The 24,875-nt window shown below is 44.3% G+C and overlaps 1 protein-coding gene across 1 annotated transcript; it reads left to right on the forward strand.

Moving 5' to 3' along the window:
- Window positions 1–24,365, forward strand: TIMM44 (translocase of inner mitochondrial membrane 44). The gene is made up of 13 exons (XM_075077866.1): window positions 1–86; window positions 2,373–2,480; window positions 2,977–3,147; window positions 3,639–3,719; window positions 6,331–6,480; window positions 9,025–9,164; window positions 9,669–9,754; window positions 11,587–11,679; window positions 12,031–12,155; window positions 13,775–13,825; window positions 15,800–15,889; window positions 19,610–19,720; window positions 23,483–24,365. The coding sequence occupies exons 1-13, from the start codon at window positions 54–56 to the stop codon at window positions 23,600–23,602; spliced, it is 1,359 nt and encodes a 452-aa protein (XP_074933967.1). The 5' UTR covers window positions 1–53; the 3' UTR covers window positions 23,603–24,365.
- Window positions 24,366–24,875: the final 510 nt, after the last annotated feature.

The raw sequence follows: 24,875 nt of genomic DNA on the forward strand, positions 1-24,875 counted from the left end.
GAGTGACGTCAGAGCGCGGCGCCGCGCGAAGGTCACGGGCTGGGCTCGGCAAGATGGCGGCGGCGGCGGGGGCCGGTGGCTGCCGGGTGAGCGCGGGGCGGCGGCCGGGACAGCCGGACCTGCTCGAGGGCCGGGACGGGCCGCGGAGCCGCGGGGGGAGGGGGCGGCGAGAGACCGGCCGCGGGGGCGGGGATGCCGTGAGGGGAGTGCCGGGGTCGAGCGCCATGGCGGGGCCGGGCCGGTACGGAGAGCGCCCGGTGCTCTGGGCCGGGATGGCGGGTGCAGCCCGGGGAGGTGGTCCGGTGCCGGGTCCGTCCCCCCCCCACCTCCCGCCCGGCCGCACCGGAGCCGCTGAGGTAGCGGAGGTGCTGGGCTACCGGGACCGCTCTGGTGCCGGAGGTGATGGGCTGGTGGAGCACTGAGGTGCTGGAGGTACCGAGGTACCGGGGAGCCACGGAGGGACCGGCCCAGCTCGGGCCCTGCCCTCAGGGCTGTCAGGGCCATAGTGAGGGTGCCCAGGGGCAGGTGGAACCAGGCACTGGCTCCTTTCCCCGCTTCAGTGTCGCCACTTGTGCTGCCACCGAGCTCAGCAAGGGATAGCCAGGCCAGGTTGGCCCAGATCGGTCTTAGAGCTCCCAGAACATCTTCACAGAGCTGTCAGTGATGCTGAGCTGCTCCGCTGAGGGTCTCTTGAGAGGTTGAAATTTAAGCAAGAGTTGTTCCCCTGTGTTGAGCAGGTGAATGGATGTGTGAACGGAATGCAAAGATTCTGGCTTTAAAAGCCACTTTGTAGCATGACATGTTTGAAGATGGTTGATTTTTTTGTGCCCAAAGTTAAACATGGGATTAAGCATTTCTGCTTGGTAGCGTGGAAGAAATGTGCCTTTCAGTCAAGAACTACAATGAGTTAAATCCAGCAGACAGTCTGCCCCAAGTTTTAATGCCGTTCTTACAGTTAATACAGACTTTTTAGGTCTGCATGTAATGCGTAGCTTATTCTTACTTGCTACAAAGCCTGGCCTCAGTGATGACTTGGGCGGTAAAGTTCAAAGAGACTGTGGAGAATGTTTCCTTCCTTGATAAAAACTTGACACTTTAAAGTTCAGCAGTCCGACTTAGGTATATACTGGGGCAATAAATCAGAGGGAGCTAAATTTAAAAGATGTGACTTAATAGATGTGTAGAAACCAGTGAGTTATTGTAACGCCTGTCTTTGGGCCAGCAGGATATGTGGGGCAATCACACCAAGTCAAGTCTGGATTTAGCTTGTGTTTGGCAGTGCCGCCACTGAAGCCACAGGACCGGACGGTGCGGCTCTGTACAAAAGCTTTTCAACATCCAGGAGCCTGATAAAGAGGTGGACTTGTTAGCTTGGATGCAGAATTAAATATTCTGAGTTAATAAATAATTTTCCAAAGTCTTTCAATGGCAAAGCACATTTGATTTGTCCATGTATGTGTGGTTTTTTGTATTTTTTTAGGGTGAGCAGTTTGAGAGATGGTCTTGCAGAGAAAGAGCTTGGGTTGCATGGTTGGGTAACACAAGACCCACCAAGAACAGGAGGTTAGTTTGAGGTGAAAGGTGCAGCTCTTGCCTGACTGGAGGCCAAAGATAAGCTGAAGAGATTTTCCAGACGGTGAAGACGGAGCTAGGTCGGTGCTGAAAGACCATTTTAAGGGAATAAAGGCAAGAATTTATGAGCTCTGCATACTCTGCTTTCAGTATGCGATGGTGGACTGAAAGATCAGCCACATGATGCAAGAATTTGCAGCTTGTGATCTCAGCAAGGGGCAGCAGAATTTCTCAGTGATCATTCTGTGATCTAGTGTATCTTTTCTGTTCTGTGACTTGAGGCAGAAGGTGTTTGTCTCTGACTTCAGGCAGAACAAATAGATACAGAGGGGTCCTGGGTTTCTTCCACAGTTGAGAGAAAGTTATGTTTGGAGCCAGTTTTCCCAGAGAAAAGATGTGCTTCTTATCACTAACAGGTGTTCCAGCTCAAGGGTGGGTTTACTTGTGCATCACTGTTTCCATAAAATCGGGGTTCTGTGAAGTACGTACGTTTTCTCAAGTGATTGTGAAAAGTGCATTGCCCTGTTTTGGACTCCAGCTTTAGTTTTATCAAAATCAGCTTGTAAGAGGAGGTAGCGCTGCTCAAACACATAACAGTTTTTGTGGATGCCTCTTAGCAAACCAGGCTCCATTGTTTCTTGGCAGCATTTAGGATGTGTTCCCAGAAGACCAGTGAGTTTTGTCTATTCACAGTATTCTGTCTGTTCTTCCTTGGCTCTTTAGGGTCATCTTATTGTTTGATTTATGTGATTGTGACATCTTGTATCATGCGCTGACATGAGCTTATGTTTTCGTTGCAGAAATGTCTCATCAGTGGCATATGGCTTATATCCAGAAGATACCCAGTTCCTGCAGTCCACAGGGGTGTGGTGTATAGAATGAGCCGGCCTGTTTTAGAGATCCATCAGGTTGGTTAACAGCTGAATTTTTTTTGCTTCAGGCCAAAAGTGGTTTCCCATTAGAGTGCTGATCTGTGAGATGTGGGTTTGCTTCTGAGAAGCACCGGTTCTAGGCTGAAATTTTCCACTTTTTAAGATATGTCTGATGAACTCAAGGGATTTGGTAGTAGCTGAGTCCAAGTGACAGAGTTCAGGAGTGGTGCTCTGGGAGCTTCATCCAGCAAATTGTTTAAGCCTGAACTAACCTCTTGAGTTAAACTTTCTCTGGAGAAGCCTCTTTTTTAATGGCTATATAGATGTGCTTCACAGAGCATTAGAAATGTGTTGGACATCTGGCTTTTCTGCGGGTAAGCCACTTCTTTTCCAAGGTAGCTGTATGTTTCCACAACATTTAATATGTCAGAAGTGACCCAGTGCTTGGCTGAAGTAAATCTACCTACTGGCTTTGATACTTGTTTGACTTAATGTCTCCTCGGATTCTACAACATGTAATGATTTTCTTCAGTCTAGATGCTATTCTTCTGGAGGAAGAAAGGGTTTTATATCAGGTTTTGTGGAGAACATCAAACAGGAATTAGCAAAAAACAAAGAGATGAAAGAAAGTATTAAAAAATTCCGAGATGAAGCTAAAAAGCTAGAAGAATCTGATGCGCTTCGAGAAGCAAGGAGGAAATATGTAAGTCTTCTTCATTAATTCCTTTGATGTTTTCATTGCCTGGTCACTGAGCTATTACTGTTCTGAATGTAAATTTGAACCTTTCTGCAAATTAACTGTTTAGTTCAGCATGCCTGTTTTTATGAGAAGTTCTGCTTGGCTGGAAATACTAATGTGTAAATGGATGCTGTAGAGCCGTGTTTTGGTTTTTTGTTTAGTGGAAAATCTTTCCAGCAGACCCTTCACTGAATTTCCCAAATAATGAGCAGATAATATAATGAGACATTAAATTTAATGTTGGCAGTATTTAAATACTTCTTTTGCATTCTTTGAAGAAGCAGCATTACTTGCAAAAATGTAATGCTGATGCTGGTTACTCAAGAAGCGTGCTCCCTAAGATGTAGCTCTCTTTGCCCTCACTTACAGTGTGAAGGGGCGTGCTATGTGCTAAACTGTTATTGAGTATTTTCTGTCCTCATAGTTATGTGCAGCATGCTTTTTTTTTTCCACAGAAAACCATTGAATCTGAAACAGTGAAGACCTCAGAAGTGATTAAAAGGAAACTTGAAGAAATAACTGGTACAGTTAAAGAGGTAAAACACAGCTATGGAAGAACCTTTGCCTAAGGCAGTTCTGCTCTGAGGTTGTGTGTTTCGTGTGCATTTGAATTATCACCCTTTCTTTTTTTCTTGGTGAAAGGTGGTTGCTATTCCAAAGATGACCACTAATCTGAGTCTTTAAGGCCTGAGTCATTAACAAAATGGCAGCAAATAGTGTATGATAGATTTCTTATTTAGTTAGTGTATTGTCCGGTGATTCCTCTCAGGTTTGGAGACTGGAGCTGGTCCTTGTGCTTGTCTGGCAGTAAAAAAAGCCTCGGGGTGGTTCTTCCACCGGAGGGCAGTTAAAGCAGTCCTGGAAGATCACCCTGGAAAGTTGTTTAGGAGATGTGATGCTCTTCACGCTGACACCTTTTGCTACGGATACCTTTTGCTACTAATGTGATAGGGCTTCCTGGCTTCTTACTGCACGTTGAAAAAGACTTGTGACACCGGAGGCTCCAGGTGGTGTAAGTAGAAGTGCTGGTGGTCTAGTTGAAGTGCTCTCCTCTAAGTCAGCATGCTGGAAGTGATCCCATGGCTCTGTGTCTTGGGAACAACAAAATGCCCAGAGGAGCAGGCATCATTTGTACCTAACAGATGTGAATGTCTTCCATTCTAGGCTCAGACTTTAAACTGTGTCCCAGTAGGTCTGCTTTCAAACAACTGAATTTAAGTTTTTTTTTTGAGCTGGGTCTAAGCACTGCAGCTTGTGTTCATTTACTTCGTTTCTTGTCCAGGTTCATCCGAGCAGCAGATGTATTGGAGTGTTTAGTGTGCTTTGACTTTTATCTCTGGAGTAAATTTCTGGAGTCTTCCTGGTCATTTAAAATATGGAATAAACCAGGCGTACGTGGCACCTGTAGAAGCTAATCTGCAGTGTGACAGTATCTGAATTCAGCTGGTAGAAAACTGGGCTATTTGGGCAGTCCTCAGTGGGGTGCAAGACATTTTATTCCTTATTCCCTCTTTTCTTCCCCCTCCTCAGCATGGGTACCATTGTGAGTCCACATCCTTTCAGCATCTCCCCCCATTGCTTCCAGAGGGGAGAGGGGATGACTCCCAGGACAGGGCCTGCTGCTCTGGTATCCCGGTGATTCTTGCACGCTCAGGCTGCACCAGCTGCTCTGAGTCTCCAGGGCTGCCAGGAGGAGGAGAAGGAGAGAGCAGATCCAGGAGAGAATGCTGCCGGTCTTACTCCCTCCATTGTGGCGGAGGTGCCTGCTAGTCAGCTGGCTCTAAGACCTGCTGTGGGGTTCACCTTCCTTCTGCTGTAGACCTGTTGGTACCTGGAGGGTGGCACTGAGCTAGGAGAGTTGGAGGAGGGCTGCTGTTGCAGAGTCTGCCACCCTGACAGTTACTGCCAGGCACCTGAGTCTTGTTTTTCCCTCCTACTGATGAGGGTAATTACATCAGCAGTGACTGAAAACTCATTGCTCTTCCTTTTAAAGGGAGTACAAGATTTTCTGCATTAAGTTACAGCTGAGACATATTTGAGGAGGCTGTTCCTTATCTGTCAGTTGAAGTGCATGAACTTCAGGCTCACAGCTAGGCTGCTTCAGAGCAGAGTGAACTTAGCCGTTCTCAGCAGTGATATAAGACCAAAGCCGGTGTGGTTGTTCCCAGCGCTGCCTGGAACATTTGCAGTCAGGTGCAGGATCCCTTCTCAGAAACAGCCAGCCAAACACTAGGCTTAAACTCTCTGCAGTGTGAAGCTGGTGTGGACCTGGTCCCCGCTCTCTGCTGTGCTCCTTCACTCATTCCATCTAAATGTGCCTTGGTATAGCAGCTTAACTGTGTGTACAGTTAGGAGCTGGCCATAATGCTCTTTGCTGATGTGGACATAACCATTACCTTTTCAGTACTGTTGAGCGTGCCGTAAGCATCTTTTAATAAAGATGCCAACTCCCATTGAAAAATGCGGAAAACCGATCGGGACTGTTATCCTGTGAGTTTGCTTCCTCTGAGGTAGTGGCTTGTGACCCGTCCAGCATTGGTCGCCTGCTGCCAGTGGGATTTCAGAGATCCTTGAGGATCTGATGTGTGCTGGTGCAGAATGGAAGGGCGACCAGCTGCTGGCAGAGTCCTTTTAACCTCTTGCATATGAGATCCTGGCTCTGTAAACACAGGCAAAGTGACATCTGTGAAGATGTTGGACTGAGAAAAGCGTTCCCTAATTTGTAGGAAGAGTTGCATAGCAGAGAGCTATCTCTGCCTTCTCTTAAGCAAGACGTGCCTGGCTGTTACAAAAGAAAGAGCTAGGGTATTTTAACTCTGACATTGTTGGTACTTCTTTGATGTCACAAAAAATACATGTTTTTTTAAGCCTGTGGGTAGCAGCTATTACAAATGTGTACAGTCCCATGAGCAGCTGAATTTGTTGTTCTGCACAGAGGTGCTGGATGATGCTGCAGTGCCAAGCCGTGGTGTCCCGGTATGTCTCCCCTGTGACACGTAACAGTGTGTTCACCTTAGGCTCAGTTAGTCTGGTCGTGTGTGCATTAGGAAGGAGGTCTTTAGCATTCACGAAGAGGGGTTACTCAAAGTAAGTTTTCACCTGCATTGCCTGAATTGACCTTTTCTCTCCTGTTTTGTTTTGCTGCAGAGTTTGGATGAAGTAAGTAAGAGTGATATTGGCCGAAAGATAAAGGAAGGTGTGGAAGAAGCAGCAAAAACAGCAAAGCAGTCTGCAGAGTCAGTGACAAAAGGAGGGGAGAAACTAGGCAAGACAGCAGCCTTCAAAGTTATTTCTCAGGTAAGTCCTGTGCCTCTGTAGGACCCAGCAGTGTGGCCACAGCTCTTTAACATGGAAATTATGTGCGAGCTTGTGCTGAGTATAAAATTAAAACTGTTACAGCAAGACCTTGTGAGCCACTGGAGTAAGCTGATACATTCAGGAGATGTATTTGCAGGTCTAGCATTCACTCAACAACCCTAGAAAAGTGTAAATCCTGAGTAGCTGAGATTCTGCTAAATGTGTTACTGGAAAAATTGGTTGCTCTGCTTGCAGATTAGGGTGGTAAATGTCTTCGGTAGACAGGTACTGGCAGTACTCTTGGGAACTACTGACTGACAAACTGGCATGCTTAAAGCTCTCCTTTTCTAGAAAAATATGTAAGCACACATATGTTTTGATGTCACCCAATCAACTGGCAATTAGCCTAAAAAGAAGCATTCCCGTTGGCTGGTTTGTCATGCCTCCTCTGAAGCATTGGCTTTAGCCCTTATACGAGGAGGTGCCAATTTTACTACACAGTAAAGTGTTGAAAAAACCCCGTATCTTGTAAATTGTGGAAAAAAAAAAGCAAAGTAAAAGGAGTATCGGTTCCATCAGTCATGTCAGTTCTCCTCTCTCTGTGTTTCTAATAAGGCGTCATCTGCTAAAGGTCACTTCTAGCCGTAGCTGTGGATCGCATTGTACACTATTATTTTTTTTCTTTTTCTGTAATGAAACCTGTTATCTTACCCTGGCAGCCTCCTAATCTAAGAGCTGCTTGTTCCTTCTATGAAGCACGCTGCTAGGCCAGACATTATAAGCAGGCAATGATTTTATAGGACTTAAAATAAATTTTTTGAGGCTTGAAGATTTGTTTTCCCTCTAAATGGATAAACCTTTTGATTCATTGTCAGATTTAACTGATTCACAGGGCTTCTACAGGCTGTGAGGAGCTCTTGTAGCTTTGCTAGACTTTCTAGTGTGTACGTAGAATTGAGAATATTCAGTCCCCTGCTTCAGAAAACCAAATACCTTATCTTAGAAATTGTAGTAATAGTCTCATTTTGAGATCCCCCTTGCTTCCGTATTCAGGAGATATTTGTATAATCTAGAGCTAGATAATATCCGTGGGGGCTTGTGTCTTGTTCTGTTCTCTGCCAGGTCCCTCAGATGGTCTTTATAGTCAGGAGGAACAGACTGAGCTTTGGAGCTTTTAATTTCCTTATCCTTGATGTTTAAAGTCACTTAAATTCCAATTTCGGCTTCCTGTCAGATCTCTGGCATCTATTCTGCCTAGGCCCTGAGCACTGCTGTAACTTCCTTCAGGAAGGAGTCGCGTTGACTTTCAGGAGGGGAGGACGGCTTGTGTTGGCAAAGCTGTGCTGGACGCTTTGTGTGTTCTTCAGAAAATTCTTGAATAAAATACAAGTTGAAAAATGACAGCCCTCATAAAGCCGCATGGTGCTTTGGGCTACGTTAACATGCCCTCAATAAAAATGCAGATGGGGAAAAAGCCATATATAGAGTATATATAAAACCCGGTTCTGCCTGCATGTGTCTTAACTGTAATAGGTCAGCGTACTTACTGTGCAACAGGTCTTCTGTGGGTGCAGTCTCTAGAGAAAGCACTGCTTAGAAGTTCAGTAATAAAAGCAGAGCAGCCAAGGTGAAGGAGAAACACTAAAAATGCCTGAAGTCCTAATCCCTATTGAAGTGTATGACAAAATTCCCAACGTCGGTTGTGGTAGGCTGCAGCTTCCTCTTGGCAAAATGTGAACTAAGGATGTAGCTGTTGCCGATGAGGTGTTACCAGTCCAGATTTTCTGATCCTTTTCCTTGATGTAGCCTCACCCAAGAGGGAGAATATCTCTCATCTCTTCTTTAGTATAAGCTGAACTACTGTGATTTTTTTTTCACATCTCTTCTCCAGCAAAAAGTTTGCTTCAAAGCTATTTTCTCAGCTAGAAGGTGTGTGGAATTCTATAAAAAGTGAGGCTGGTTTTTCTTTTGGGGAAAGCAATACTCCTGTTTGTTTAAGCTTGGGTCTAGAGCCTGGATTTTATTGACCTTTCAGGTGGCTTTGCAGTTAGTTGTTGGTGTCCTGAAGTCTTTCTTTTCCCCTACTTTTGGATACTAGGAGTCATTCTTCCTTTCACCTGGGGCTTGTCATTCTATCAGCAGCTGCACTCTGCTGTCAAGGGCTGATAAGTCTGCCTTCTCTGACCTGATTTATTCAGATTTAAACTCTGTAGAAGTTACCCCTTACCAGCCATCAGATTTGATTGTGTCCATAGCTTCTAATATATTGTTTTATTCATCAGGTTGATTGACTACAACCATCCATTTGCTGTCCTATACTGTTAAGTTCTTAATCAGGAGGCCTTGGTGCTGCTGGGTTTATCAGTAGGCACAGCAAAGAAACACTTGCTGAGTGTGGGAGAGGAGAATAACCCCTGGTCTCTTATCTTTTTTTCTTTCCCTTTTTTTTTTTTTTTTTTTTGTCTTCAGCAGAAGCTATTTTCAGTTTCTGGGAAAGGGTGAGGGGAACGGCAAATCAATCTAACAGAGTTATTTTCCTTTCAGGGAGTACAAACTGTAAAGAAGGAAATAGATGAAAGTGTTTTAGGGCAGACTGGTCCTTACAAACGTCCGGAGCGACTACGAAAAAGAACAGAATTCTCAGGCGAGAGGATTAAAGAGGAGCGAATATTTGAGGCTAATGAGTATGTATTGGATGTAATTTAGCGTGAATATTTCTGTATATCATTTGATAAAAACTTTAAAACTTAACTACAGGCCAGGGATTGTTAAAATCCAAGTGCTGAAGTGAGGCTGTGGGGTGAGGCGTGACCTAGCAGACCAGGTAGGTCTGAGAGCAAATTTCCAGTGTAAGTTGATGATACTGAATCTTCTGATAGTGAAATTGGGCACTTAAAATTATAAAGTGGGTACAGAATGTTCTGACATGAACTTTTGACTTGCACATGTGCGGTGTTTTCTCGGTTCTAACACCTCGCTATTGAATTACGTTTGGCAGGACTGGGTCTGAGCTCCTTTGCTTTCTCTACTGCCTTGCTCCACTAAGTTGTGTGTCTTTTATGTGGTGTGCCAGCCTCAGTGATACCGCATGCTGCAGTGATATTTGTCAGGATGTCCTCCTTTTTATCCTCACTTGGGTGTAAGTTCCTTGTTCACAAGTACCCATCCATGTCTTCTGCCCTTTCTAGGGAGGCCATGGGTGTGGTGCTGCATAAGGACTCAAAATGGTATCAGCAGTGGAAAGATTTCAAGGACAACAATGTGGTCTTCAATAGTAAGTGTTCCAAAGACAAAGGAGTAGCACATTATTTCCCCTGTTCTGATTCTTGCTGTGTTGGATCTGATGCCATCTGTGCGACTAGTCTCAACATAATGCAAATCACAGCCATTTTTTGTTGTTGTAGCTGTTGCTGTGAGGTGGTGTGAATGGGAGGTAGGCGTAGTTGACAACACTGCAGCTTTTCCAAGCTGCTCCATCTGCGTCGGACCCCTCCCCCAGTCAGGCATTGTTTTTGATCAGTCCCTGCTCCCTGTAGGTACCAAAACCTGCTTTTGCCATTGCTTAAAGAGAACTGAACTCTGGGTTTTTTTCTATTTGTTTTTTAGCCAGATCTGCTCTGGCACTGGGAGGAGGCTAGGGCACGCATGCATGTGTGTGACCAGGGGGAGGGCAGGCAGATCTCTTCTTCCTGACCTTGAGCTTATAACGAGGAAAAATGTTGTCTTCAGTGAGCTGCTTTCTGTTGTTGTCATCTCCCTAGAGCTCTGGAATGTGTGGGACTGTGGGACTTTGCCACCTTTCTGTTTTTATTGCAAAACCTAAAAATACTGAATATCTGTACTGCAGTAGGCAATAACTTTTGATAGTTATCTAGACACTTAATGTTTCTGAAAGGCATAAGAAGCCTGAGACCAGAATCCTTCAACAAATCAAAATAATCGCTGCCAGTGTACTGCAGGGTAAATGACTTGTTAAGGAGCAAAAACATCGTGTAAAAGTGCAGCATATAATTAACTTTGGATTATGCATCTTCCCAACTTCATTTAAAGCAAAGCTCCCTGCGAGGTACCCAGGAATGGGTCTTTACATCCCATTTGTTAGCCTTTCCAAGGAGAGATGGTCAGAGCCCCCAAAACGCCCCACATGCTGCATCCTCCACTCCTGTGCCATCTGCACGAGATCTGTGCATTCTCTAGGTTTTATGTGTGTTTCCAAGATGGTGGTTTTGCCATTCAGGCAACACTGCAGGTGTGGCTGCATCGGGCTTTACAGTGTGTGCTCTCCCTTTACGTGCCACCTGTACCAAGAACACTCTGTGTTGTCTGCAAGGAGCGTAAGCTTCGGGGCAGGATTCCAGCTGTTAAATGACATGGTGGGAAGATGCTTCCCTGCAGGGCCCGTTATCCTGCAGCTACCTTCTGTGGTCCTGGTCCATCTGATCACGTCCAGAGACAGATAATGGGTTGGTTGAGCCCTCTGTTACAGCAACGCCTGCTTGCTTAAATGACTTTTTTTTTTTTTCTTCACCCCCTGCCCTTCTTTCTGCCTTTGAGGTTTTGGTTTGCAGGAGTTCTCTCTCCCCATCAATGACTTCTGTAGTTTTGTGACATGCTTGGCTTGCTTTCTTACCAAGGTTGGGAAGTACACAGAGCTGCTTAAATACTGCGTCCTTACTGATGTCGTGCTATTTTATTGAAAATTGGCATGGTTTAAGGTCTGGTCTTGATTTCTCCTTCCCCAGTTAAACTTTCCGGTGTGGGTTTCACATCCTGCTACCCCTGTAGCAGGGTGCATCAAGGGGTGTAAGCAGACTGTTACTGGCATAAGCATGTCTAGTGTATTTTCTGTCTGAAAATCTGCACAGAAGGTCCAGAGTTTCTAGCAGGTGAAGTCAGAGAAACCATTATTCTCCTAGTGACTGCTAATGATGTTAAGAACATGGCAGGAAGATGAGGAGGAAAGTAACTGTTGAAATTGAACCTTGTTAATCAACAAAGAGATTTAGAAGAGAACTAGCAGGTTTGACCTGTGACCCATTGCATGTTGTTTCCTAATTCAGCAATGTAGTGGAAGAACACTGCTGCTCACGTCTCCTCTCCTTTCAGGGTTCTTTGAAATGAAAATGAAGTATGATGAAAGTGATAACGCATTCATTCGAGCTTCCAGAGCTGTCACAGACAAAGTCACTGATTTAATAGGTAATGTTTCATCATTGCTGTGAAACCACATCTCTAGCCTTTTAGCTTTGTTCCTGGTGACTCTTAGTGCCGTTGTCCTCCATGTGTTACTAACCTTTGGGACAGACTCTGGAACTTTACAGTATTTTGCATGGATCATTATCCAGTATCGTGCAGGGTAGCAACCTGCTGCTGGCTCAGAAGTGTAGTGGGATGACAAGTGCTTGTATGAGATAAATGTCAAGCACAGCCTAAAGTCTGCAGTTGTTCCCGGGTGACTCTTTCCTTCCCTCTGGTATATAACTAAAGGTCTTTCTCTTGTTTTCTGACAACAGTTGTTGTGCCACTGGTCTCATGGATTTGTTTTCTTAGGTGGATTGTTCTCGAAGACAGAAATGTCCGAGGTTTTGACAGAGATACTCAAAGTGGATCCATCGTTTGACAAAGATCGGTTTTTAAAGCAATGCGAGCGTGATATAATCCCGAATGTCTTGGAGGTAAGGTGGGGGTAGAATACTATGTGTTTGTTTTATTTTTTTCTTTTACTATAACATGGAAGAATTTTCTTGTTGTTCTCTGATGCTAAAATTAAAAGCTGGGACAGCATTTGCTTCTCAAGCATCCAGCTTTGCACAGAACATGAGATAACCTTGGGAAAAGGAAGTTGGATCCCACATAACAATTTAGTTTAAAACCATATTTCAGAATTTAGTAGGCTAGCAAATCTGTTTTCTGGCCTCAAAAACAGCTAACCGTCTTCTCCCATGAGAAATAATGTGGGCATCAAAACTATCGAACTGAAGTAGGTGAATGAACAGTCCTGGGCGAATGGTGATATCAAATATTGATAAGGGAAAGAATGTGCTATGTACTACTGGATTCTAAGTGATCTGTAACTGCTTGGGAAGAAGACTAGGTCATGACAAACGGTTAGTGAAAATATTTCTGGCACTAGTCAAGGAAGTATGTTGAACTTAATATTTTTAAAGATTAAAGAATAAAACCAGTCAGAGGACAGCACTGATGAAGGATGTGACCTCAAGTATAAATGGATATGGTTCCTCTCACTGTAACAGTATGTCAGAAAAGACAGAGTGGAAGTAGGGGATTTGACGTACTGAAGAAATTGTTTTGAGAGATTTGTGTGAGATTGGAAATACTGAGGCTTGAGGAGATAAAACAAATGCTGAGAGAGAGCAAAGTGCCATTTTGTCATCCTACAAATCAGTGCGTTGAGTGATCGTATCTCAAATTGATACCTGGTAGTGTGCATGTAGAAATATTTATGACGCTCCTAGCATGAGGTAGCATTATAGGATGAATAAAAGATAATGTGCTTACGGATGCAAACGTCTAAACTGATGCGGAGTTAGGTTTTGTCACTGCTGTCTTTGTAGTGGCTGACTTGTGACTGGAACTGTAATGTCAACAGTGAAATCAGACCTGTCGTGGTGAATCTGCCTTTCCTAACGGTGCCGTGTCACCGCAGCAAGCTGTGAAAAATGGGCACTTGGCTCTTGGAGAATAAATTTTTCAAAGGAGAGGTTTTTTCAAACTGTAGGCAGCCAGCTTGCAGATGCCATCAAGTATGAAGAGTTACAGGCATTATATTGAAAAACACCCTACCATGTACAACTAACTTCATTTTGAAATCTGCTAAATTCCCAGCATCGGTCTTTTTATGAATTTCAGGTGTTTATTACACAGTGTTTTAGAGAGAAACCTTTTCAAGAGTTGCAGCATGACTTTTCTGTTCATTCTGTGCCCTGAATTTTTCACAGACTTGAAAACTATAGATTTACTTCTGGTTTGTGCTCCTGCTTATGTTAGATGCCACCTCCCAGGATTTCTGGGTAGTGTGTGTTCCGCTGACTTTTTGGACCGGAAGCTTTAAGATAGCATTTATCTTAATTATTGAAAGGTTTATGTACGTCTGACTCGGTATGCGTTTATAGAAGTTCATACTGCTGTTCCTCTCTGGAGCTCCTATCTTTCTTCAGCATTTCACAAAATGTAGGATTTAAAGTAATTTGCTGCTCGAAGTGCAGATAATTTCAACTCTCTGATATAGGAGGTGTTTTTAAATGTTCATATTTAATTTAATTTTCCCTTTTAGGCTATGATGTCTGGAGAGCTTGATATCCTCAAAGATTGGTGCTATGAAGCTGTAAGTAGAGCTACTAAAAAAGTCTGAAAAGGTTATGATTCTCTTTTGCAAATCAGTGCATTGTGCTTTCTTTGCTTGCAAGCTGTCCAGCTGTTCTCTCTATGATGTTGCTTACCTGCTTTGCCCGGCTGTTTCCACATCTAACATGTTCATCCTATAAAAGCCTAACGCAGTGAAGTGTACACGCTAGACTTCTGGAATAGTCTGGGTACAAGAAGAGCGCTGTTTAGATACAGTGAATTGAGAGCTAAACTCTAACTAGGTCCAGTTCTGCACTACCCTTCTTGGTTTGGATGGGCTTTAATAGAGCCTGTGTCCCGGATATGGGGTGAGAAGGTGCAGAGTCATTTGAGCTCACCCAAAAGGGTGATGCTTTTCTGCTTAGAGTCAAGTTGTCCCTGGAGCTACTGTACAAACACAACTCCACTGCAACCTCCCGGCAAATATTCCTGGCAGGCTGAAATTATTCTGAAATTGCAGCACAGATAATGTGCAGCCTGGATAATCTCACTGCAGAAAACGGAATTTTGTTTTGTTGCACAAAACCTGGTTTTATTTTTTGTACTGGGGTAGATTTTCAGTATGGGATCCACTTCTTGAATCAGTGAAAATGAATTGGTTGCAACTCAGTGATTGTGTTATTGTCCATATAACCATGAAAGCAGATCCTTTCCTGACAGTGTAGATGGACACTTGTTTTGGTCTTCACTCTACTCCAAAATAATTGTGTTGTAGGCAGTGCAGAGCCATAGTTCTTCTGTTTCTAATGAATTTAATGGCTTGAAGTGAATGTTTCCTTACTGATCGCCACCACCAGAGGGCTGGAAATGCACATGCTGGAAGAAGCAATTTTTTGTATTTAATTTTTTTGTGATTAGCGTCTTTGTAACAATATTGCAGTATGTAGGGGGAAGATATTTAAAGCAGTTTGAAAGTAAAGAAAGTTCTTTATTGTTTCAAGGAACCTTTGAAATGACACCTTAAAAATCCTCTCAAATCTCTGGAGGGAAGTAGCAGATTCACTGCGGTTTATAAGACAAAAAGCAAAGCCTTCTAAGCTAGTTGTAGTTATGAACTAAGCTCATAAGTCAAGAAGCATCTGTAAAATAAGCCAAAGGTGGAGGTGGAAATGGGAGTCCTATTAATGAGAATCCAGGAGATAAAGGCCCTTATACAGAATCAAACCGCAAAAGTGAAATTTTTGATAATGGTCACTGAAGTGTCGGAGCACAAACCAGTAAGGCAAAAACTTACTTAAGTGGCAGGTATACCAACTGAGTTGCAGGTTGCTGCCAGCCACTGACTTAGGTATAGCTTGTGGATCACAGAGCTGTGCCTGCCTGCTGCCCTCAGAGTCCCTGGTCTGTAACTCCAGCCTCACTCTAGTGACTTTGCCAGTACGCTTCTGTAGGATATTTGCATTTAAATACTTGTGATGAAGGTTAGAAGATCCGAGGTGGGGAAGGTAGGTAGGGACTGCCTCCTGTTTGTTTATACCTGCCAAGAATATGGTGATAATGCTGGAAGCAAGTAGAAGTTCACTATCCCCAACAACAGTTCTTGATGCATAAATAATAAAGCATATGTGCAAATGTCTAAAAGGAGCCAGGAAATGCTGGTCTGCCTCCAGGGTCTGGCTGGGTTTTAGGAAAATAGCTTGGTTCTCAGACTGTTTCTCCTTGTCTGCTGTCAAATCAGAATTGCAAGTGCCTTGGCTATCAGGTGCACTTGGTGTACGTACTCCGTTGTGAATGATGGATCTGTTCTGTCCAGTGGCGGTGGGATTTTTAGTGAGAATTTGGTTGATGTCGCTGTTTGATACCTTACAAGGCGTATGTGTTCAGCATATCTGCAAAAAGCTGACTTTTATTCTTATTTTTTTTGATGGTTCTCTCTAAGCAGAAAATCCCACCTTTTTCTTTTTTGTGACAGAACAAATTCAAACATGTAACGTAAGTTTGTTGCTTCATTTAGACTTACAGTCAGCTCGCTCATCCAATCCAGCAAGCCAGAGCCATGGGTCTCCAGTTCCACTCCAGGATTCTTGACATTGACAACATTGATGTGAGTGTCCTTTTTTGTATTTCACCTTGGGGGATGAATTAGAAACTCAAGACCTGAGAAGGGCTTTTCTTCTTTGCTCTGACTGCTGTTTTTTTTTTGCCTTGTGCTACTCTGGTATTTGCCATCTCACCTAACAGATTGCCACTGCTGGAAGGGAGAGCTCGTGGGGCTGGTTTGCTGCTGTGTGGTCAAGTCTAAGTTACAGCATTGTGGTTTGTCTCCTCTCTGGCAGGGCACCTTGGTCTTAATCACCAGCATATAGATTAAGAAAGGCTAATAATAAAGGGAAATAGCACTGACCCAGAGCTTTCCTGAAGGGCTTTGTTGGTGCTTACTCTGGATGATAATGCGCAGTACTTCTGTGACTCAAGGTTGTGCCGTACAGGAATGGCTATTAGAGAGATTTAACTGCTGTTACGGATGGCTCCTGATCAGTAGGGAGGTGATGGCTGTGCGTGGAGCCACTGCCTCCTTAGGAGCAGTGTTGGTAGCTGGGGACTGTGGCCAAATGTCTGCACAGTCGTAATGCTCTCCACGTTCCCCTTTATGGAGGAGCCAGAGGTGTTATTGTGGCACTTAACAGGAAGTCTACAGTAGTGCTTTCATTTAATTAAGTCTTTAGTGTCATCTGTCACTGGCACCCCAGTTTTCTTTCGGATCTTTCTTCCCTTCAATGGCAAAGGTAGCTCAAAGAAATTACCACTTTTAGTCAGACTTTTGATATCCCATAACCAGCTCTGCCTGAAAGGAAATGTGCAAGGGGAGGAGGGGAACAGGGCAGCCGTGCACAAGTGCTTTAAAACGTGTGGAAATAGTCTGAGGTCAGATCAGCTGTTTGCCTTTGTCATCAAAGGTTCTAACTCAAAGGCAGCAACATTAACTACAGGCTTCTGTTGGAACTAAGTATTATGGTATACTTGTCCAATATACTGCAGCTGTGCAGTATTATCCTCAATAAAATTATACGCTGGATCCATTCAGTTACTGTAGAGCCAACTGCAGGGTCGTTCCTGCAGGAACAGAGAACACAGAGCTACTTACCAGGCGCCTAAACCCAGAGGTAATCTGGGCTGAGGTAAGGAAGCGGAGGATTAGAAGCTTTCAGGTAGAGATGGAAATGGAGCATGGTGATACAAGGGTGTGTTCAGGAAGTGAGAGCTGTTCCAAATGTTGGGTGTATTGGCTGGCCAGATGTTTCTTACTTGTGGTCACACCCGTGCAAGACAAGATGTCAGGAAGAATGCAGCAGCCGTTGTGGAAAACAGAGGACAAAGTTGGATGCAGTTGGTGGTTTGCTGAAAGGAGGACTACTGGTGGTGACGTTTGCCCCTCTGCAGCCCCTTGCAGGAGCCTGTCTTCTTGTGCCCACATCGTTACAAAACTGGAGTGGGTGCAGGAGAGCTCCAGAAACATCTGAGCAAACGCCCTGCAGCGGGAGACTTAGTCTGACCTGTGCGGCCCTACAAAAGAACAGCGGGAACTGACTTGTTTAGTGACCACGTATCTTCATGGGGAGCAAGAATATCATCTGCAGGGCATCTCCTAACAGAAAAGGCTAATGTCTGGTCCTCTTCCTAGGACTCTCTTGCCTTTTGGTCTTGATAGGTTTCTTATTTTCTCTCATTTCTCAGGGTTCAGAGGAAGCCATTCCTGCCTCTTCAGTAACTCTGAATATTAACTACAAGCATGTGCCAAATGAGCAGGAAAATTTCTGTGGTATCCGCAATTCTCTTGATTATCTTCAGCAATAAATAATGTGGTCTAACAAAATTAAGCTGTGGAAGTAATAAGCATGATGGCTTTTTTTTGAAGCATCTTATTTAAATCAAAGGTTTCTCTGTATTGTTAGTGTCTGGGAGATTTTATTTCATTGTATTCTAAATAACCTTTTTCCTCTGTAGGCACTAATTAGTGTAGAGCTGTGCACGGATTCTGAGTGGTGGCTGAAAAGACATTTTGTTATTAACTTGTTTTAGATTCCTGTATTTTTGCATGAAGTTCCTCAAGAAAATGTCATCTTCTTAGCTGGAAAATGACTGATATGGAACATAAATGAGTGCAGTCCTGTTATGCTGTCTGTATTGCAAGAAAAGGGGATAAAGGGTGTTGTGCGTTTAAGTTTTTAAATGCGTTTCCCTAGAGGAGATTTATGGGAGTATGTTGAGTGATCTCATCCAGAAAAAAACAGTTCGGGGGGGGGGGGAGCAAAACAAAACATTTAGAAGATTTAAGGGAATTCACATGTTGCAAAGTTTGTGGCTTTAAAATTAAAACTAAGTCTTTCAAACATAAGCATCTGAACTCATGTTCCAGGTGCTTGCTTAAGCACTCTCTACTTCACTAGGCAACTGCTGCCTTTAAATTTAACTGAATTTTGGATCCTTGATATTTCTTAGGACTGTTCATTTGGCTGCCTAAATGTAGTTTCAAGTATGTGTCTTATGAAATGGTGTTTCTGAACTTAGTGTGGGAGGAGTGATGTAAATACTGCGTTGATCATAGAGTTTTTTTGGGATCATAGTACTAAAAAATAAAGCAATACTGGTTTGGAAGTCCCATAAGGGATACAGCCCTATGTTAGTGAGACTGTTCTCCTCCTCCTGAAAACCACAGGCAAAATTACATTGTCAAATTAGCCGTGCCAAGCGGTGCCATGTAGAATGTCTGTCATGGAAATTGGTCTGACAGAGAGCTGTGAGGTCTGGTTTTCGATACTTGGGTGGAAGGCACTACGCATTGCTGAAGGAGTCAGGCCAGTTCCAGAAGTGCAGAGCGGTCTGGGACGGTGTGAGTTACTGCAGAGCGAGGGAATGGTTCCCTCAGGTTAAGCGAAGGAGCACTGCAGTAGTGCTGAGCTTTCCTCAGGGGAGAGTAGAAAAAAATATCTATGCCTTTGTGAATTATAGTTACAGTCTTGTAGCTGTGCCTTGTGATACATTCTTTATTATGTGATAAAATGCAATGTTTTTGAGACAGTATCTTTCATATACAAAAGAGTATAATCATGCTACCTTAGGTTTGAGGTAGAATAATTAGCTTTTTGGGTAACATAGCCAGTAACTCCAGTTACTCAAGAGCAAGATGTTATTCTGTTGCGTACTGCATTCCCACCGTAGAGACAGAAAGAGGGTTGTATTTTTAAAGAGAACAATTCTGGGAAACAAAACTTAATTTTCCTTCCCTCTTTGCATTTCAATAAGTTCTTTAAATATTTAATGGAGTGACCTTAGAATAGAGAAAAAAATCCTGTCAAACAAAAGATTCTCACCATGAAGTCTTTCTGTTACTTAGTTCTTTTTATCTCATTCAGTACAACTTCATGTTGAAGATTCATTTAAAAGCAAGAGAAGAAACTTCAGTTGATGTATTTCCTTCAGAAAATGGCATTTTTTTTAAGATCAGAGTTTCTTTTATTTTTTGTTTCTAATTTGGCAATAATGGAACAGAGCTTGTTCATGTTTCCCAGAGTTTTAGACTTGGAGAAACCGAAAATGTTCAGAGCAATTTTGGTAAAGTTTTTGGGGAAAATGCTGTGTAATAAAGACTACAGCATCGGTATTGACAGAGCAGGTATAACCTGATTAAAGTAACTAGACTGAGCTCGGTGAGAAGATGGGATCATTAGCCATGTCAAGCCATAGCACTTGTGTTAAATACTTGATGCTTTTACGTTATTCTGCAGAAATTGTCTGTTTTCTAATGGAATTTTCTTTATTGCAGCTGGCAATGGGGAAGATGATGGAGCAGGGACCAGTATTAATCATCACTTTTCAGGCTCAGGTCGTGATGGTAATTAAGAACCAGAAAGGGGAAGTGGTGGAAGGTGATCCGGTAAGTGATGCCCACCGGCTGTATATGGTTTCCCTGGGCGCACTGCTAGCCAGCTCGCTTGTTGTGGATTCATCTAGGTGCGTCTCGAGCAGCAGGTGCCCACCCGTACCACATTCACTGGTACGCGTAATATTGCATCTTGTGGGTGAGGTCTTAAACAGCCCACACTGAGCCGAACCATTCCTGTCCGACTCCGAGCGTTACGACCCGTTATCTGAGAATTATCGTATATGAGGAGAGTCTGCAAACATCTAGAATGGACAGAGAAAGGGATACTTTAAATTCACAGTGAGGAGAGGAGCTGGAGCTATGACCACCGGCAGTGCTTTCCTTCCAGTCGTTGCTGTGCCCAGCCAGCGCGCTCCCTGCCTGCAGCTTTCCCCTCTCAGTTCTGCTCCTCTGGCACCCTCTGAACGGAATTGAACTGTCCTGCTGTCTTTTAAAGCTCCGTCACACAGCTTCCACCCGATTCTGTCCTTTTTTGCTCCCGTCTCCTTTCCTAAAGGGCACTATAAGAGCAGAGCACAAAGATGCTTGGTAAACAGGGCGGGAGCTGGAGTTATTTAAGTCATTTGCAGGAAATGGGGAAGGTCACTGTAAACTACTGGAAGCAGAAGTTCATGTTTTTGGCTGCTGCCTTCCTATGCTAGTACGAAATATCTTACAGCGCCACAAGCCTTTACTTAGTGAAACTCTCCCATATCCAGTTGTGATGAACACTGTACGTGGTACAGGATTCTCATGGGAACCCCTGGCACAGGGCGGTTTGCGCAGCAAACCTCTGGCATCTCTCTGGATTGTAATTTGCTGTGGTTTAGCTTTTAACACTGCGAGCCCAGCCTGCATGTTCTGTTGTGAGTGACGCTAGGCTGAGCCTGTCAGACGACACCGCAGAAGATGCTTGTTACCAGGGTTAATGACACAGCAGGCTTGAGGAGCCCATGCATTTTCTGGAATACCTTTGTTCTCAAGTGGCTCGCTCTCCAGACAGCTCTGGCTTGCATGGTGTCTCTGCAATATTTAAGCAGCTTAATATATAATGCGGGACATTGTGAGATGCCTGGAGCTGGCAGTTTCTAGCAGACTTCCATTAAAATTAATACATGCATTTAAGAAATATTGGCTTTTTGCAACTGTTCTCTTCAGTCCAGGCTATAAGTTTACAAAAAAAGGGACTAATTTTAATGACGGGGCCCATATGGACTGATATACAACCTGTCACATCGACTGCAGGGGAGGAACAGCTGATATAGTGATTTCTTGCATTAAATTACTGCATTCCTAGAAGATAGATATTGATGTGATAATTATTGTACAGGATATCAAAGTCTGTTTGCTGTCTGATTTCTCTGGAGCAGCAATAAATCAAGGAGACGCATTAAAATTCTCCATTGGAAACAAAATTCCAGCTTTAATCAAATGTCAGAGGCAGGCCTACTGGTTACTGTGATTTGGTGTTAACTGCTGAGCTGCTCCTGCGGAGTATCGAACAAATGACATTCTAGGGAAAAGGAGCCTCAAATTGTAAAGTCTCTAAATAGGAATCGTATGCTTGTAATTGCCGCGGTATTTTACCTAGTTGCAATTGTTCGAGTTCCTGCTGCTGTACTGCGAGCTTACCCCTGGTGAGATGTGGGGAGACCGGGCCGCCTCGGCTGCACCAGGCGTTGTGGTGGTTAACGTAGGGGATCCCCGTGGAGCACCACAAAATCGATCTGGGAAAATGAGGCCTTAGACAGCCCATCGAGCAACGCTGTGAAGTCAAGGGCAGCTTTTTAAAGTGAGGTCCTGAAGGACTGGGAGGCAGGATGCTGTTTGTCACAGCTGACTGTGGGATTAAAGGACAAATTTTGGCCTTGCGTGCATGGCCGTGATAGAAATCTGCCTTTGGGAGCCCACGCAGGTTTGCTGTCCCACTTCTGTGAATATATGCAGCCGCATGCGCTGTACGTTGAGGATTGAGATGTACCCTATTAATAAAAGCACTGGATCAGAAAACCAGTAATCTCCCCGCTTTGGAAACATGTAATTTTTATGTTTCATCGCGTCTCATTTCCAGGAAGGAAGCAGTGCTACTTGTTCAGCACTGCTTGCTGTGAGATCGCCAGCAACTCTAAGCTTCGCTGCTATTCATCCTTCCAGAAATCCTGTGTTCAGGAACACAGGCTTCTCCAGATGTAGGAGAGCTTGGATGCTGAAGTGTATGATTGAATTGCCTTTCATGCACAGTCTTAGGAAATGGACTTTGAAAATCACAAATTGCTAAAATCATACAAATTAAGGTTCCGCTGGCAATGTTAAATCAGTTATGTCACCCACTTCATCTTGAGTTTATACTTCGTGTTTTATAGTCAGGAAAGATCTCTTAGCATTGCCGTGGCTCATACATCAATGTAGAGCCTGTCTCGGGCAGGCAAAAGTTTTATTGTTTTTCCTCTCTTGTTACCTCTGCTCTTCCTTCTCACATATCCCAAACATCTCTGTGACTCAAGTTCTCAATCACTTTTAATGCTTCTGAGCAGAGCTGAAGCAAGTTCATCTTCTGAAACACTGAGCAAGAAAAAAAATGACTTTATGATATGTGATATTTCTAAGGCATTAGTTTTCTAATGACTGGTCTGGTACAGAAAGTCTCCCCCTCACATTTATGTACCTAAATTATAACCTATAAAGATTCACAGATTTGGTCAAAAATGTAGTAGTGAAGTGCACATCTGGGAGCTGAGCCAATGCACAGTCTGATCCCTCAGCGATACTTCCTTATCTGAGGGAAATGCTTTCCATGGTTAATGGTTAAATGATAAAATCAAACTAACCTTTGATTTGCGGAACGGATCTGTGATACTGTGCCAGATCTGGGCTCCTGGCAGCCCGCTCTCTGATGGGGCAGTGTCACCTCTCTCCCTGGGGAGGCAGAGCTTTGTCACAGGTAGCTGCAGTGACTCTTCAGGGAGCTGTTTTCATAAGACTGTGAGTGATGGCCTCGGGATGTGCCGAGATACGGCTTTCATCCTTGTACACTTACTGTGAACAAAACTGCTGGCATTCTCATTACATCCCGTTCCATCAAGGATGAAAAAGCTTCTAGTTCTGTTGCAGTCTGTAACCCTGAATGGTGAAAGTGCTGTCTGCACAGCAAAGATTTGATTGCAGAGTTAGTGTGTGTCTGTGGCGAATGCTGCGGCTGGACTGGGTATGATCTGATGTTTATTGATAAATGTTGGGGTTTTTAGTCTCTGTCTCTCCTCAGACCTGGTGATGATAATTTCTGGTTAATTTGAGCTGCTCAAATTAAAGAGCTAGTGATGTAGCGGTGGGGAGGGGATGCAGCTCACAGGCTGATGTGGGAGAGGCAGAGTTATAGCTGCAGGAAAGAGCCTAAACTTGGTTGAAGGTTACAGAGAGCAGTACAGCCTGGTGGCTGAACCAATTTGAAACCAGAAATTTGTATTTAAAAACAAGGTCAAATATCATCAAACTTGGCAGTGGTGCCAGTGAATGTGTGTCAGCCAGAGATATTTGGAAACCTTACTTCTGTTTTTGGAAATCAAAAGTTTTTCTGTTCCTGACTGTGACAGGTTTGCAACCACAGTGTAGTAGGAGTTGCTGGAACTGTCCTGATTTGGGACCCTTGGGCTTAGAAGCAGAGAGCAAAATCACAAGAACAGTCTCTGGAGGAAGTGTGGAGCTTGCCCCCGTCAGCTCTGAGCTAGGAGGTCTGTGATGATCACGCATGCTCTAACGACAGGATTTTCCTTCCAGGACAAGGTTCTGCGGATGCTGTACGTGTGGGCACTGTGCAGAGACCAGGACGAGCTCAACCCCTATGCTGCGTGGAGATTATTGGACATTTCCTCGTCGAGCACTGAGCAGGTTCTCTGAGAAGAATTGCACCCAAGGGCTTCCTGTGCCTCTCTTGAAGCAGTGCCGTCTCTGAACTTGCACCACTCTGCTGTACGATGGACTGTGGGGGAAAGAGGCTAGGCTGGTTCCTTTCCAGAAGAACAGGCTGTTCGGTGTGCCCTCGCTGTACCATCCCCTATAATAACTGGACGAGTCTGATGTATCTGCCTTACGCTTTGCTGTGTAGTATTGCACTGTAAGGATGTATGGTAGATTTCAACGTGAATGGTCTAAGACACTAGCAGCTGCTGTTGGCTCCTTTTTAAATTGTGGCTGAAGGAGGCTGATTTGGGTCCTGTATGTTTCCCAGTGCTTCCAGTGATGGGCGGAGATGGGTATCGGAGACTGAGATGTGACAGGTCTTGTTCCCATCTACTCTCATCCTCTGGTGGTCTCAGAGTGTCCCTGAAAAGATCTTAGAGGTGCTTTTAAGGCATGTTGGTCTTAGCTAACGTACATCTTACGTACAAGGTTGCACCAATAAGCCTTCTGTTGCTGCAGTGTCTTGCACTTTACCAAACCAAATACAATCAGGACTTTGCACGTGACTCTTCGTGGGTGTGGAGTGGAGTCAGGATGGAGGCGTTGGCATCATCGGGCAGGTTCTCGAGGCCGGTTGCCGGGGTGGAGTTTGCTGCCAGTGATAATATTTGTATATCCACAGCTTTGCAGGGGAAACATGGTTGTTTCTGGTGTTCTGCTCATTTTGTCAGCTGGTACCACTAAAGAGTGCACAACTGCATGTCTCTGTTGGGTTAATCTGATGGTGCGGAGGAGGCAGGCTGTAACTGGCCACGAGGAAGCAGGCAGAGTGCTAGAACAGCGGTCAGCGTAGGGATGGACAGAATAGCAACATATGAGTAAATAAAATGCAATAACAGGTAGAACATCACCTCTTGTAGCTCAGATATTTATTATGTGAGATGAGAAAAGGGGCAGGTGCTGGAGGGGGATGGCACGCTTGGCCTGGGGGTTCCAGGTGGCCACTGGAAGACGTCAGAGGGTGAGCTGCTGGCACACTTACACGGACTCTAGGTTTTGGGTTTCTGCCTGGAGGCTTGATTTGGGAGCTGTGATGTGGGTCGATTCATCAGCTTCCTCCCCTTAATGGAAAGTGAGGTTGGGGGGAAAAAAATTGATTGTGGAATAGGAAATCAAAGGACTGATCTGCTGCTGTGGTCTGCCTGTGCATTAAACAGGGTGATGCAGGACAGCACTTCCTTGACATTATGATTAAAGAGAATAATTGCCA

Source organism: Phalacrocorax aristotelis, chromosome W (assembly GCF_949628215.1).
Source record: "Phalacrocorax aristotelis chromosome W, bGulAri2.1, whole genome shotgun sequence".
Taxonomy (NCBI): Eukaryota; Metazoa; Chordata; class Aves; order Suliformes; family Phalacrocoracidae; genus Phalacrocorax; species Phalacrocorax aristotelis.